The sequence below is a fragment of the Octopus sinensis genome, linkage group LG25 (assembly GCF_006345805.1).
Source record: "Octopus sinensis linkage group LG25, ASM634580v1, whole genome shotgun sequence".
Taxonomy (NCBI): Eukaryota; Metazoa; Mollusca; class Cephalopoda; order Octopoda; family Octopodidae; genus Octopus; species Octopus sinensis.
The window spans coordinates 16,786,624-16,803,567 of record NC_043021.1 but is presented as its reverse complement, the minus strand read 5'-3'; the positions used below and the strand labels follow the sequence as shown (position 1 = coordinate 16,803,567).

General features: G+C 38.5%; 1 protein-coding gene and 1 non-coding gene across 2 annotated transcripts in view; one reads left to right on the top strand and one right to left on the bottom strand.

Annotated features, from left to right (window-relative positions):
* Nucleotides 1-3,363: 3,363 nt before the first annotated feature.
* Trnag-ucc lies at nt 3,364-3,435 on the top strand. Its single transcript has one exon. It is a non-coding gene; the product is annotated as a tRNA-Gly (tRNA).
* A 2,413-nt stretch (nt 3,436-5,848) lies between these two features.
* LOC115224525 (2-methoxy-6-polyprenyl-1,4-benzoquinol methylase, mitochondrial) overlaps nt 5,849-16,944 on the bottom strand; it is a 12,216-nt gene continuing 1,120 nt past the window's right edge. Inside the window, exons 2-7 of the mRNA XM_029795435.2 lie at nt 15,811-15,960; nt 15,046-15,279; nt 14,078-14,187; nt 11,525-11,613; nt 10,662-10,773; nt 5,849-6,060 (exon numbers count right to left, since the gene is read on the bottom strand). Of these exons, the coding sequence (XP_029651295.1) occupies nt 5,959-6,060; nt 10,662-10,773; nt 11,525-11,613; nt 14,078-14,187; nt 15,046-15,279; nt 15,811-15,960 (797 nt within the window). The 3' untranslated portion in view covers nt 5,849-5,958. The remainder of the gene's footprint in view (nt 6,061-10,661; nt 10,774-11,524; nt 11,614-14,077; nt 14,188-15,045; nt 15,280-15,810; nt 15,961-16,944) is intronic.

Genomic DNA, 16,944 nt, shown 5'->3' with positions numbered 1-16,944 from the left:
GAATCTATGATTTAAAAAAAAATTTACCATCATTTTTTCCCATTTTTAATGTATTTTTTTGCTATTTTTTGGCTATAAATCTCTAAAAATGCTTATATAGTTATTTCCCTTACAAATCCGAGCAACGCCGAGCGATACTGTTAGTATCATCTAAAACTGTTTTATCATTGTACGGATCTCGCTATACCTGCTATACGTTTAAATAGGTGGCCTTCAGTCACACCTGCGTGTTTATTGATTCAAACAATAGACACGCGTATATGGAGCATTTGTTCCGTTTTTGTCTACACACATCTTATAATTCTGCTGTAATATGTCAAATTACGGATCTTTTCGGTTTCAACGGCAGTTTTTTAAAATAATTTCCACGTAACTAAACACTTTTAAACTTCGTATACTGGTAGAATGTGCTTATAAAACTCTTTCTTTTTCTTTTGGCGAAAATTCTATAGTTTGTAAGATATTTGTTTGTTTTTTTCTACAATTTCTGCAATCTCAATCAATCAATGACGTCTATGGAGGTGAAAACATTCTGTGCCGTATGAATATGTCCCTCGTTTAAGAAGCAAATTGGGTTTATTTACATTTCTGAAGAAGAAAAGATACCCTTTCCCCACCCCTAACCCTAAAACAGATCGAAATGCAATAGATCGATACTAGGGTCATAATTATGGGTGACAATTTCATATGACACTGCTAGAAAATCTGCCGTTCAAACCGAAAAGATCCAATGCATATTTTAAAGAAGTATTATGGCTTCCTTACCAACCACATGGTTCCGGGTTCAGCCCCGCCGCGTGGCACCTTAAGCAAGAGTCTTCTACTATAGCCTCGGGCCGACCAATGCCTTGTGAGTGGATTTGGTAGACGGAAACTGAAAGAAGCCCGTCGTATATATGTATGTGTTTGTGTGTCTGTATCCCCCCCCCCAACATCGCTTGACAACCGATGCTGGCGTGTTTACGTCCCCGTAACATAGCGGTTCGGCAAAAGAGACCGATAGAATAAGTACTAGGCTTACAAAGAATAAGTCCTGGGGTCGATTTGCTCGACTAAAGGTGGTGCTCCAGCATGGCCGCAGTCAAATGACTGAAACAAGTAAAAGAGTAAAGAATAGCTTCTAAGGGGTTTAGAAGTTAAAAGGGCAAAAATTACGGATCTTTGTGTGTGTTTGTCCCCCACCATCGCTTGACATCGATGTTGGTGTGTTTACGTTCCCCCGTAACTTAGCGATTCAGCTATAGGGGGCCGATAGAATAAGTACTAGGCTTACGAAGAATAAGTCCTGGGGTCGATTTGTTCGACTAAAGGCGGTGCTCCAGCATGGCCGCAGTCAAATGACTGAAACAAGTAAAAGAGTAAAGAGAATAATGCATACACACACGACAGTGTCGTGAGGAACAAAAATAATTGCAATAATTCAGTGAGAAGGAATATATTAGGGTCTTTTCGGTTTGTTAAAAACTGCCGTTCAAACCGGCAAAAAGATCCATATATTATACAAAAGAAAACCGAAAAGAGAGAAAGAATAAAAAAAAAAATCAAGGCAACGCGAAGTTCCTCAATTGGTGACACATGTTCATAAACCAATACATATTCAATTACTCGTGTACACAATCTCACCTACGCACTCTTTTTACACATACATACACTTACACACGCAGAGAAATTATACAAAAATATGTTGGTATCCATAGATTTATTGCAGGAATAAAGTCTATTACACATCCCAGCTGCTATTCAGGTGATACTTTATAATATATATATATATATATATATATATATATTATATATATATATACTATATATATACCGAAGTAAACATTAAATGTGAAACAAGGTGGAAAAAAGAGTACTCAAATACCAGTGGTAGAGTAATATGCTTTATTTAAAGCAGCAGAAAATTCAACAAAATCTGTTACTCTGAGCAAAAATGTCTGATGAACGGCAACGAGAAACTCAGAGTAACATTTTGTTGAATTTTCTGCTGCTTTAAATAAAGTATATATATATATATATATATATAATAATATATATATATATAACTTAGAATAACTTAGAAAGTTTTGGCCATGTCTAACTTAATAGCACCACCTGGCGAAGTTTTCAATTATATATATATATGAAAGAATGGAGCTGAACGACGAATTAACAAAATTCCTTTATTTTCGACACTTCAACCGTGTTTTTTCTGATGTGAATTTGGTACCCAGGTATCGGTTAATTCGAATTATCCTTAATAAGATAATTCATTCAACTACTCAAATATATATATATATATATATAATATATATATATCTATATATATATATATATATATATATATATATATATATATTATATATATATATATATTTTAATAAATAGAGGGTAAATGTTTTTTTAATTTTCATTCCCTTTCGAAATTACCCCTAATGGTGGTTTGGAGTTTAACTACTACTTCTAGCGGATTAGTTGTCCTGTTATGGCCATCTCTTATGTGTTTAAATGGACACTGCATTTATATATATATATATAGGTACTACTAGCGAACAGTGGTCCTGGTGCGCGAACACGCGCACTCGCGCTAGCTAGTCGTGACTAGTCGATCCTACAACGACTACCTATCAAAGTAAATGAAACACAAAATAAATACTTTTTTTTACACAAAGTAAATAATTTTTTAAACAAAGTAAATAAAACACAAAGTATGGATCGACCAGTTATGACTAGCTCGCGCGAGTGCGCGCACCGGGACCACTGTTTGCTAGTAGTACCTATATATATATATATATATATATTTCAAACGCAGACACGTACACACAAATGCCTTCTATCTTTAGTTAGATACACATATAAAAACACACACATTTTCACGTACATACAGATACCTATACATATACTCCCGCTCTTTAATCACATACACGCAATATCCTATTCAAACACACACACACACACTTTCTTATTCGTTAGACATACACACACTTTGCCTTTAGTTACAGATACGTATACGGATACGCGCGCGCGCACACACATATATCCACGTACACATTTTCTCTTCAGTCAGACACATACACAATCAGATTCTGACACACAAACACATACACGTAAATACGCATAATTACCCACACACAGTCTCATTCATTCAGACACACACACACACACACACATTTATCTCGCTTTTCCCTCCCAAACGAAATATTCCACGCCATTATAATATTTTAAAAAAACATTTCTAATGATGTAATTCTTGTTTATAATTAAATATTTCAGCGAAACGGAAGGAAACTAGAAAACACAAAACTCAGCAAAAATAAAGAACGATTATGGCGACTTAAAATACTTAAGAATGTATTAGACAATTTCACCTTCTTCGTCAGCGAGGCGTCGGTGGTGTAACGGTTAGCATGGTTGCCTTCCAAGCAGTCGATCCGGGTTCGACTCCCGGCCGACGCATCCCTTGTGATTTTTTTTTTTTTTGTTAATTAATCAATTTGTTTAGATTGATTTATATTGGTGTGTGATTGTGTATATTGATTAATCATCGGATCTACTTTTACTTGCTTCACTCGTCGGACTGCGACCATGCTGGGGCATCATTTCAAAGTTCGTTTCATCTGCAGGGAAGGTGACGGCCTCAGTTTTTTGGGATACAAAAGGTATTGTATTTGTTGACTATCTTCAGAAGGGCCATCCCATCAATGGAGTGAGTGCTATCTCGACTTTCTGAGGCAGCTACGAAAGGCTTTACAATGGTCACAGGTGGGACAGAAACACCTAAGCTGTGACCAAAAGGAAAGGACACAGTTTTGGCGTTCATCTTTGAACAGGGCCTTGGGCCCAATTCAGACCGTCAGCTGGAAAGGGTAATGGCAATTGCTTCAGACAGGAAGCAGATGTCATTACCCTTGGAAGAGCAAAGCATGAAGGTCTCTAACCCTACAAGCCTACCAGGGACAGTAAGCAGAGAAAATAGATGGATGTAGAGATATATTGGAGTTTAAAATTTTTTAAAATAAGGCACAGGAGTGGCTGTGTGGTAAGTAGCTTGCTTACCAACCACATGGTTCCGGGTTCAGTCCCACTGCGTGGCATCTTGGGCAAGTGTCTTCTACTATAGCCTCAAGCTGACCAAAGCCTTGTGAGTGGATTTGGTAGATGGAAACTGAAAGAAGCCCATCGTATACATGTATATATGTATGTGTACGTATATGTTTGTGTGTCTGTGTTTGTCCCCCCTAGCATTGCTTGACAACCAATGCTGGTGTGTTTATGTCCCCGTAACTTAGCGGTTTGGCAAAAAGAAACCGATAGACTAAGTACTAGGCTTACAAAGAATAAGTCCTGGGGGTCGATTTGCTCGACTAAAGGCGATGCTCCAGCATGGCCACAGTCAAATGACTGAAACAAGTGAAAGAGTAAATAAAAAGAACACAAAAACAACAGAAGTGACATGTACTTATTTTTATTTTTTATTAATGTTGTTTTTAGTTTTTTTTTTTTTTAGTTTTTTTTGTTTTTTAATGTTCATATTTAACCCTTTTGTTACAATATTTTTATTGAAATACTCTATTTTTTGCTTCAATTAATTTTGAAAATAAAAAAGAATTTAGTAAATTAACTTTATCATTATAGGTGCAGTGTGACTGTGTGGCAAGGAGCTTGCTTCCCAACCACATGGTTCCAAGTTCAATCCCACTGCGTGGCACCTCAGGCAAGTGTCTTCTACTATAGCCTCGGGCCAACCAAAGCCTTGTGAGTGGATCTGGTAGACGGGAAACTGAAAGAAGTCCATTGTATGTGTGTGTGTGTTTGTACCCCCACCATCACTTGATAACCGATGTTGGTGTGTTTACATCTGTGTAACTTAGAGGTTCAGCTAAAGAGATCGATAGAATAAGTACTAGGCTTACAAAGAATAAATCCTGGGGTTGATTTGTTCGACTAAAGGCGGTGCCCCAGCATGGCCACAGTCAAATGACTGAAACCAGTGAAAGAATAACAGAACAAAGGCTGGTGTTAGGAACCCACATCAACGTGAAATTTTGATGACAGGTTTTCTTTCTGATCTCTTTAAAAACCCCAGAAAGTTTGTACCCTAGAAAGAGGGGTGATCGCAGAAAGTCCCTTTCGTTACCATATTTCTGTAGAAATACACCAATCTTGTTTCAATTAATTTTGAAAATAACAAAGAATTTATTAAAATAAATTTATCGTTATTTAGTTATTATTTGGAACATAAACATGGAATTTTGATTTAAAGTTATAATTTAAAACAGAAGGCTTGCACCTTAGTCCCAGGGGCCTCCCTTAACCCATTAGTGTTCACATTATTCTGCCAAAATTAATGCTTTTTCATCTAAATTGTTTTGAACTAATCATGCATTATCTTGTAGCTATGAGATTTTGATGATGTAGCTATTAATTTTTAAAACGATATTGTAGGGTTGGTGTGAGAGACCAGATCTGGCCAGTTTGAACATAAAACAGGCAGAATACTTTTGGCCGGATATGGCCGGTTAAAATGCTAAAGGGTTAAAGTGAATTGGCATCAAAAAGGTTAAATATTTAAATAATAAATTTTAATGTAATTTTTTTATAATTTTTATATATTTTTGTTTTCTTGTTTAGAAACCTCAAATCAGAATTAATTGATAACATCAACCCCAGTATTTGACTGATTCTTAATTGTAATCAACCCCTAAAGTATGAAAGGAAAACATGATTTCAGTGAGATCAGGATTTGAACACAGACCCCAGAGGATTGAAACAAATAATGATTCTGCCAATAATATTAATTTCTATCATAAGCCCCTAACCACAAATTTGTGGGGAGGGGCTTGTTGATCAAATTGACCCTTTGTGTCTGTAATGTATTTTATGAACCCTTGGAAGTATTAAAAGCAGCGTGGAACAGGCAGGATTTGAACTTGAGACACTGCAACTAAATATCACATAATGGCAATTTCAAAGTAATTTTCAGAGTTTGAAGCCTGAATGTAAAGCAGTCACACCAAAGGTTAAGTTTTCATAGGTCACCATTCGGAATCCGGCCGCGCGAATCATAGATGCAAATTGTTCCTGGAAAAGAAAGAGAGAGAATGAGTGAGAGGGAGAAAGAGAGAGAGAGAGCATGGATGAGAAATAGTGTGTTCATGAGCAAGAGAGAAAGAGGGAGAAAATCAATGAATGAGAGAGAGAGAGAGAGAGAGAGAGAGCATGCAAGAGAAAGAGAGAGAACAAGTGAGAGGGAATAAAGGCTAATAAAGATATGATGGTGGTGATGGTGATGATGGTGATGATGGTGGAGAAGATTTATTAGAGAACCAAATCTCAGTAAAACCAACAAAACTCTATGTAACTACGCAGACAGACATGCAGACATCTCCCAAAAGTTGACCTTTCGATGAGGTCACCATACCCTGGAAATTGGCAATTGCTTGTCGATCTGATTTCTAAATTGTAAATTTGTTTGTATGTTTGCTTATATATATGTTTATCCTCTTTACTCTCATTTTACTCTTTTACTTGTTTCAGTCATGTGACAGTGGCCATGCTGGAGCACCGCCTTTAGTCGAGCAAATTGACCTCAGGACTTATTCTGTGTAAGCCTAGTACTTATTCTATCGGTCTCTTTTTGCCGAACTGCTAAGTTACGGGGACGTAAACACACCAGCATCGGTTGTCAAGTGATGTTGGGGGGCCAAAGACAGACACATATACACAAACATGCATATATATACATACATATATATATATATATATCACGTAAAAGCACCCACTACACTCACGGAGTGGTTGGCGTTAGGAAGGGCATCTGGCCGTAGAAACATTGCCAGATCAGACTGAGCCTGGTGCAGCCTTCTGGCTTCCCAGACCCCAGTTGAACCGTCCAACCCATGCTAGCATGGAAAGCAGATGCAAACGATGATGATGATGATATATACATATATATATACGACGGGTTCCTTTCAGTTTCCGTCTACCAAATCCACTCACAAGGCTTTGGTTGGCCCGAGGCTATAGTAGAAGACACTTGTCTAAGGTGCCACACAGTGGGACTGAACCTGGAACCATGTGATTCGTAAGCAAGCTACTTACCACACAGCCACTCTTACGCCTATATGTACCTATGTATGTATTCTTTTACATACTGGACCGGGTATGGTGCATGATTTTAACATGGAAACTAGACAGAACAGTCAACTGAAGTTTATCTCTGCAATTATATTACTCGTAGTGTAAGGGCAGTGAGATGGCAGAGTCATTAGCAAGCCAGACAAAGAGCTTAGTGGAATTTCTTCCAGCTCTTTATGTTCTGAGTTCAAATCTTGCTGAGGTCAACTTTGCCTTTCATTCTTTCTGGGTTGATAAATTAAGTACCAGTTGAGCACTGGGCTCGATATAATCAACCAGCCCCTTCTGATAACATTTCAGGGTTTGCCTTTATAGAATAATGGATTTACATATGTATTCAAACACATACGTACATATGTGTGTGTGTGTGTGTGTGTGTGTGGTGCCCAAGCATGCATGCGTGCATTTGTGTGCGTATGTATCATCATCATCGTTGTTTAACATCCGTTTTCCATGCTGGCATGGGTTGGACGGTTTGACTGAAAACTGGTAAGCTGGGGATTCATGTGTGTGCAAATGTGTGTGTATGCGTATGAAAATTTGAATTTATGAGTGTGCGTGAGTGTGATGTATGTTTGTGGCTTTATTTATGTATGTGCATACATGTAAATATATATGTTGTGTGTGTGTGTGTGTGTGTGTATGTTTATGTGAATGATTGTATAAATGTGGGTATAAATATTCACGTGTTGAGTTTATGCGAAAACCTATATGCAAGTTTGTGTGTGTGTGCATGAGAACACACATGTGAATGTGCATAATTCTGCGATGTTAACATGCGTGTATATGTACGTACATCTATGTGTGTGTATGTGTTGTCAATATATATATCTATATATATATATCTTATATACATACTTGTAATGTGTGTGGTAACTATATATATAATACATATATATATATATCTATATATTATATATATACCATATATATATATATATATATATATATATATACATATATACTTCCATTATATACATATATATATATATATATATATATATATATATATATAATATATATATATATATAATATATATATATATATACTTGTATGTGTGTGTGTAAATTATATATATCATCTATATATATATCTATAATATATATACATCTATATATATACATATATATACATATATATATTACATATATATATATACATATATATATATCATATATATACATATATATATATACATATTATATATATATATACATATTATTATATACCTATTATATATATACATATATATATATACATATATATACATATATATATATACATATATATACATATATATATATACATCTATATACATATATCTATATACATATATATCTTATTATATATATATATATATATATATATATCTATATATATATATATATCTATATATATATACATATATATATATATATATATATATATATATATATATATATATATATATATATATATATATTATATATATATACTGTATGTGTGTGTGTGTGTGAGTGTATGTGTATGATTAACTTGTGCATTAATGTATACATATGTATGTGTGAGTGTGTGTATGACTTTACCAAATATAAAGGTCAGCTGTATCAAATGTCATGGCTCGGAACAACAAACAAACAAGCAAACAAACAAACAAGAACCCATTGAGTTCTTCAGTTTGTCTTTGATGTGGTCAGACAAGAGGAAGCAGTTTTTTTTTTTTTTTTTAGTCGACCAGGAAAGAGAAGAAAGCCTGACTAATTGACTAACTTATGGATAGGTCAATATCACAGACACGCAACAACAACAACAACAACACTAGAAATAACAGTAGCCTTCACTGGTTGTTTGATGTCACTGTGAAATGTTTGTTACAGCTAGTGAAGTTTATAATGAAAATAAATAACAGCACTTGCAACAGAACAGTAAATTTCAGCTTTACTGCCAAAGAAAATGAGACACATTGCATATAAGCCACAGGACCTCTCAAAACTAGACACCAATATCTAGTATTGCTCAATACTTAATTAGGTTACCTGTGAAGAAAACTAAACAATGCCAAAGTAAGAGATCCCCACAAACACTTTTCACTTTACGAGAATGAAGGACAACCCCCAGAATAACAAGACTAAAATATAAGAAATTCACAACTGAACATGTGTATGCCCATCATCAGCTGCCCAGACAGATATGACTGTGGTTTTGACACTTGAGCAGTACTATTCAAAGTGTATATATCTACATATATATAAAGAAACTAGACACCAATATCTAAGCATTGTTCAATGCCTAATTAGGTTACATGTGAAGAAAACTAAACAATGCCAAAGTAAGAGATCCCCACAAACTATGAATCCACAAACACCTTTCCCTTTAAAAGAATGAAGGACAATCCCCAGAATAACAAGACTAAAATATAAGAAATTCACAATTGAACATGTGTATGCCCATCATCAGCTGCCCAAACTGATATGACTGTGGTTTTGACACTTGGGCAGTACTAACAAAACTGTCCGACGAACGGGAACGTGAAACTCCAAGTAACAGGTTTTATGAATTTCTGCTGCTTTTAAATAAAGTATATATATATATATATATATATATATATATATATATATATATATATATATATATATATATATATATAAAAACAAACTAGACACCAATATCTAAGCATTGTTCAATGCCTAATTAGGTTACCTATGAAGACAACCAAACAATCCCAAAGTAAGTGATCCCAACAAACTATGAATCCACAAACACTTTTCACTTTACGAGAATGAAGGACAACCCCCAGAATAACAAGACTAAAATATAAGAAATTCACAATTGAACATGTGTATGCCCATCATCAGCTGCCCAAACAGATATGACTGTGGTTCTGACACCTAGGCACTACCATTCAAAATATATATCAAGGTGGTAAGCTGGCAGAATCGTTAGCACACCAGGTAAAATTTCGTCCATCTTTATGTTCTAAGTTCAAATTCTGCTGAGGTCAATTTAGTCTTTCATCCTTTCAGGGTCGATAAAATAAGTACCAGTTGAGCACTGGAGTCAAAAGCTGGCATGAAATCATGAGTCCAACACCCTAACCACTAAGCCATGCACCTCCACTAAAAAGGTAAAGTTACCTTCTCAAGTCATACCGACTTATAGGGACTGGTTGCCCGATTTCATAGCGTATATATCCCCCACCTGGACAGGACGCTGGTCTGTCAGAGGGCGACTCATTTTTGCCAACTGAATGGACTGGAGCAATGTGAAATGAAGTGTTTTGCTCAAGACCACAATGCATCGCCTGGTTCTTCCGAACATGAATCCTACATTGTAACCACTAAGTCACCCACTTCCGCTAAAAGAGATCTGGATATATTAGATGTCCCCCAATTTCAGCAGGATAAAAAAGGGTTTTTAGTGGTTTAGAGGCTAGGGTATTTGGCTCACAATTGTAAGATCGTGAGTTCAATTCCTGGCAGTGTGTTGTGACCATAGATCTGTTCTATATAGCCATGGTCAACCATGAAAAGACGGAGAGAGAAAGGAGTTGATAAGATGGACAAACCTGGTCAGGAAACTGACGTATGCTTTCCACAAGGTACTGATAAGATTTCCAGTCCCCAGCAAGGACCTGCCCCAGAACAGGGATCACTTGGAACGAATAAAAATCATAGACGCTGGAAGAAGAAAGAAGGGGGATTAATAGAAACAGAATTGCGGTAAAATAGGGTTAAACTTTGTGTGTGTACGTGTGTGTGAGTATGTGTATGTATGCGTGCATGTGTGTGAGTGTGTGCGTGTGTGGTGTGTGTGTGTGTGCCTGTGGTGCATGTGAGTGTGTGCATGCATGTGTGTGTGTGAGAGTGTGTGTGTGGTGTGCCTGTGTGAGTGTGTGCATGTGTGTGTGTGTGCCTGTGTGAGTGTGTGTATGTGTGTGCATGTGAGTGTGTGTTTGTGCACGGCAGATGAAATACCTATTTCTTTATTACCCACAAGGGGCTAAACACAGAGGGGACAAACAAGGACAGACATAGGTATTAAGTCGATTACATCGACCCCAGTGCGTAACTGGTACTTAATTTATCGACCCCGAAAGGATGAAAGGCAAAGTCGACCTCGGCGGAATTTGAACTCAGAACGTAACAGCAGACGAAATACCGTGAAGCATTTCGCCTGGCGTGCTAACGATTCTGCCAGCTCACAACCTTAATGATGATGATGATGATGATGATATAATAATAATAATAATTAGTTTCAAATGTTGACACAAGTTATCTGTCCAACCCATGCCAGCACGGGAGGCAGATGTTAAATGATGATGATGATGATGAGAGACATACTAAAACATAGGACTGGTGCAGGAATGGTCACAGGGATTGTCCCAGGTGGGATGGTATTAAAAAAAGAGTTAAAAGGATAGCAACTCACTTGCGTATTGCAAAATTTGGTACTTGGCTGAACTCCAAACAGAGGAATCTTCCACCTGGACGGAGGACCCGATAAGCTTCTTCAAGAGCCTGGAATTAAGAATTTAAAACAACAACAATAAGTCATGGAAAGGGAAATCAGAATATGATGACTAAAGAATAAAGGAGACAGGCTAAAAGGTATAAACACACACCACCACCACCAACAACAACAACATCATCATCAATCTTTAACGCCCGTTTTCCATGCTAGCATGGGTTGGATGGTTCGACCGGGGTCTGGGAAGCCAGGAGGCTGCGACAGGCTCCAGTCTGATCTGGCAGTGTTTCTACAGCTGGATGCCCTTCCTAACGCCAACCACTCCAAGAATGTAGTGGGTGCTTTTTAAGTGCCACCGGCACAGGGGCCAGAGGAGGCTGGCAAACGGCCACAGTCAGTTGGTGCTTTTTACGTGTCACCGACATGGACACCAGTCAGGCGGCGCTGGCATCAGCCACATTTGCATGGTGCTTTTTACGTGCCACCAGCACAGGTATCATAACTACAATTTCCATTTGATTTTTATTTTGATGTTGATGTTGACGTACTTGACTAAATAGGTCTCCTCAAGCACAGCGGGTCACCCTACAATCCAAGGTTAGCACAGCAGGCTGTCCTGTGAGCCCCACCCCATATATATATATAAGCATATAAACACACAACACACACATCGTCATTTAATGTCTCTTTTTCACACTGACATGGGATGGATAGTTTCACAGAAGCTGGCAAGGCCAGAAGCAGCACCCGGCACAGTCGTCTGTTTTGGCAAGGTTTCTACAACTAGATGCCTCCCTGCTAATGTCAGCCACTTTACAGAATGTACTAGGTGCTTTTTACATGGCACCATCACCAACAGGGTCACCAAGTACCTTATACACACACTCACATATATACATGTAAAGACACACACATCCTTATTGTTGTTGCTATTGTTATTTAAGTCAGTCAGTCAGTCATCACCAATCCTTTGTTTTTGTTGCTGGGTCCAGAGGAAAGGGTATTGTCCAAGGCCTTTGAGGGACCTTCGAGACCAATGAGATTGATATCTGGATTATTTAAAAATATGGTTGAATTTTGACGTGGTGGGAAGAAATTTAACATTTAAATGCTGGTAAGCATTTTGTTCGACGCATCAGTTGCTTAGCTGCATATTATCTAATTTCTGAGTTCAAATCCCGCCTAGGTCATATGTGCCTTTCACCCTTCCGGGGTCGGAAGGAGTACTGATATTGAGTATATCGACAAACCCTCTTCCACTCATAACCTGCTGGCCTTATACCCTAAATAGAAAACTATCATTTCCGTCGATTCTTCGTGGTTTCAACTTCAAATACAGAAGGTCATCACCAATCCTTTGTTTTAGTTGCTGGATCCAGAGGAAAGGGTATTGCCCAAGGCCTTTGAGGGCCCTTCTAGACCAATGAGATTGATACCATTGACCCTTTAGAATTTAAACCAGCCGTCTCCATATTCTATCTTGTATTATGTTCATAATGGTCATGTCCGGCTTCCCAAACCGGTCTTATAATGTCATTCTGAAAATAGACCATCACATCATTGAAATCTCAAAGCTACGAGATGATGCATGATTAATGCAATACAATGTGGATTAATAAGCATTACATGAGATAGGAGTAATCTGAACGGTAAAGGGTTAAAGGCGGCGAGCTGGCAGAAACGTTGGCACGCCGGGCGAAATGCGTAGTCGTATTTCGTCTGCCGTTACGTTCTGAATTCAAATTCCGCCAAGGTCGACTTTGCCTTTCATCCTTTCGGGATTGATTAAATAAGTACCAGTTACGCACTAGGGTCGATGTAATCGACTTAATACGTTTGTTTGTCCCCTCTGTGTTTAGCCCCTTGTGGGTAGTAAAGAAATAGGTAAAGGGTTAAAGGTGGTGAGCTGGCAGAAACGTTAGCACACCGGGCGAAATGCGTAGTCGTATTTCGTCTGCCGTTACGTTCTGAGTTCAAATTCCGCCAAGGTCGACTTTGCCTTTCATCCTTTCGGGGTTGATTAAATAAGTACCAGTTACGCACTAGAGTCGATGTAATCGACTTAATACGTTTGTTTGTCCCCTCTGTGTTTAGCCCCTTGTGGGTAGTAAAGAAATAGGTAAAGGGTTAATGCTGCAGTTGATCCTTTGTAAAGACATGAGCTGAAAGGGAATACCAGATGTTCTTGGAAGGAAGGACTGAGGAGATAGTGATTAAGGAGGGGCCAGAAAGCATTTGTCCAAGGTGCTACACAATGGGATTGAACTTAGAACCATGTGGCTGCAACTACAGGTGAAGTGCCAGGCCAGTAAACATATACTATTGCTATGTATATGTATGATAGGGTTTCTACAGCTGGATGCCCTTCCTAATGCCAACCACTTTACAGAGTGCACTGGGGGCTTTTTCCATAACTCCAGCAATAGTATATGTTTACTGGCCTGGCACTTCACCTGTAGTTGCAGCCACATGGTTCTAAGTCAAATCCAGAATGTTCGTTGGTTGGACACGTACCTTGTCTATGTGAGTCACGTTGCGAATCCCAAAGGCAATGGTGTAGGCGTCAAACTGGTTGTCCTCCAACGGGAGGGATTCTGCATTGCCCTGCACCCACTTAATGGAAGCTGCAGAAGACAAAAAAGAAGAAAAAGAAATTAGAGGCGGGAGCAGATTTATTAGGGGATCAGGTAAGATGCCTTGTGGCAATTTTGTCTTGTTCTTTGTTTTCTCTGTTGACCTCTACCATTATGCATGATACAACAGAGCTCAGATTCCCAGTCCAACTACAGGTGAAGTGCCAGGCCAGTAAACATATATTGCCATCATCATCATTTAACGTCTGTTTTCCATGCTGGTATGGGTTGGATGGTTTGACAGGAACTGACCAGTGCAGGTGGCACGTAAAAAGCACCCACTACACTCATGGAGTGGTTGGCGTTAGGAAGAGCATACCAGATCAGACTAGGCCTGGTGCAGCCCTCTGGCTTCCCAGACCCCAGTTGAACCGTCCAAACCATGCCAGCATGGAAAGCGGACGCTAGACGATGATGATGATGATGATGACCAGCTGAAGATCTGCCCTGGGCTTGTATTGTCTATTTTGACAGGGTTTCTACAGCTGGATGCCCTTCCTAATGCCAACCACTTTACAGAGTGCACTGGGGGCTTTTTCCATAACTCCAGCGATAGTATCTACAACATTGGTTCTCAAACGCTTTTGTCTCAGTGCCTTGTTTTTGCTTACTCTCTTACACACATTCACAAACACACACACACACAAACACACAAACACACACACACAAACACACACACAAACACACACACACACACACAAACACACACACAGAGGAAATTCGTCCTTCAATGTCTCTCAGCTGACCAGATAAGCAGTTTTATTTTTGTGGGTCCCGAAGTGACACATTAGGTCAATATTGGCATAAAATACAAACTCACACACACTTTTATTAAAGAAAAAAACCCACCTGGGTCATACCCTAACTCCTCGCATCGTTTCTGACCAACGTCCAGCATCGACTGGTTGATATCACAAACAGTCACTTGGGCAGATGCCCCCACAGCAGCATCATTTTCAACTTCAGGTGAGCTACTGATGGTGACAAACTCATCCTTAATTAGTTGATCGAAATCTTCAGCATCGTTAGGCAGATCTGCTCGTAAGTGTTTGACATAATTAAGAAATCTATATGCAATGTCACCTGCAAGTAAAAGAAACAAAACAAAAACAGTTAGAAAAATATGAAATGAAATAAAAATTGAAAATTATATACAAACAGAAAAAATGTCATCTGGCCCCCTGGTATAATACCAAATTTATTTAATGGAAATCATCATCATCATCATCATTTATTGTTCATTTTCCATGCTTCTTCTTCTTGTCTTGAGATAGCATTCACCCGGGGTGGGTTGAGCTGGCTTCATTCATCCTCAATGCTGCATCTCTCACAAACGCCGACCAGACCTGGCGATTTGAGGCTAACGACCGCGTGATCTCCAACCAGTTCTTATTCCACCGGCAAACACCATAGACATGGGGGCCTAGGTTGGGTTCCAGATCAGCCTTGACCTATCAGTACTGGGATCAATTTGTCGGACTAAAACCATTCAATGCAGTGCCCTAGCATGGCCACATTCTAAAGGTAGAAACTGATGGGAGATAAATATAAAAGAAAGGATAAAGTTGGAGAAATATACATGGAAAACAATATTTTTAAGAGCCAGTTCCTTACCTGTTCCTCCAGCCACATCAACAAGTTTGGTTTCACAAGTCGGAGCCAACTGCCTTATGAAATAATCCTTCCAAAGACGATGGATTCCAACACTCATGGCATCGTTCATCAAATCATATTTGTTGGCAACATTTTTGAATACCTCATGAACTAAAATTGAAAAATGAGACAAATGAGTTGGGATTAGAGGATTCAAGCATTGACATTCATTTAGGGGTGAGAAGATAAGCTAGTGAGATCATCATCATCATCATCATCAAATCATCTATAGATATCACAGAACAAGCTTTTCCCATTCACTACATCGATGATGTATTTTTGAGCTACTGACTTAATTTCTGCATAAAAAATGTATCTTTTTTTTGAAAAAATTCCTTCTTTCCAGAACTTGTTTCATCCAGTGGTAGCAAAGAGAAGCATTGCTTTCCCAACTGATCTTCCATATTTCACAAGCCTTCAACAAGGATTTTGCATTTCGTATACATTCACTGCTTTCTTCCAAGGAATCAAATGCTCTTAGTGTAGTTTTACCTTAGCGTAGTTTTACCTTGGGGTTGGCCAGATTGGAGCAACCTCGATTATAAACAGCCAAAATTGCAAAGATAATCTGGAACTCGACTGAGGATAGAAAACTCCAAATGACCTGTCCTCGTTTCCTTTGTACCATCTGTCTGGATGTTTTGTGTTCTTGTCCCATTTTTGTGTGTGTGTGTGGGTGGGTGGGTGGGTGCAGGCTTGGCTGTGTGGTAAGAAGCTTGCTTCACAACCACATGGTTCCAGGTTCAGAGAAACGTTGCTTTCCCAATTGATCTTCCATATTTCACAAGCCTTCAACAAGGATTTTGCATAGTCCCTAAATCATAGTCTTGGTTTCTGGTGGGGATGTTTTCCAGAAACCAGTTCACCATATCGCATCTGCTTGGGGATCCTCTCTACTCTTTACTCTTTTACTTGTTTCAGTCATTTGACTGCGGCCATGCTGGAGTACTGCCTTTAGTCGAGCAAATCGACCCCGGGACTTATTCTTTTGTAAGCCCAGTACTTATTCTATCGGTCTCTTTTGCCGAACCGCTAAGTGACGGGGACGTAAACACACCAGCATCGGTTGTCAAGCAATGCTAGGGGGACAAACAC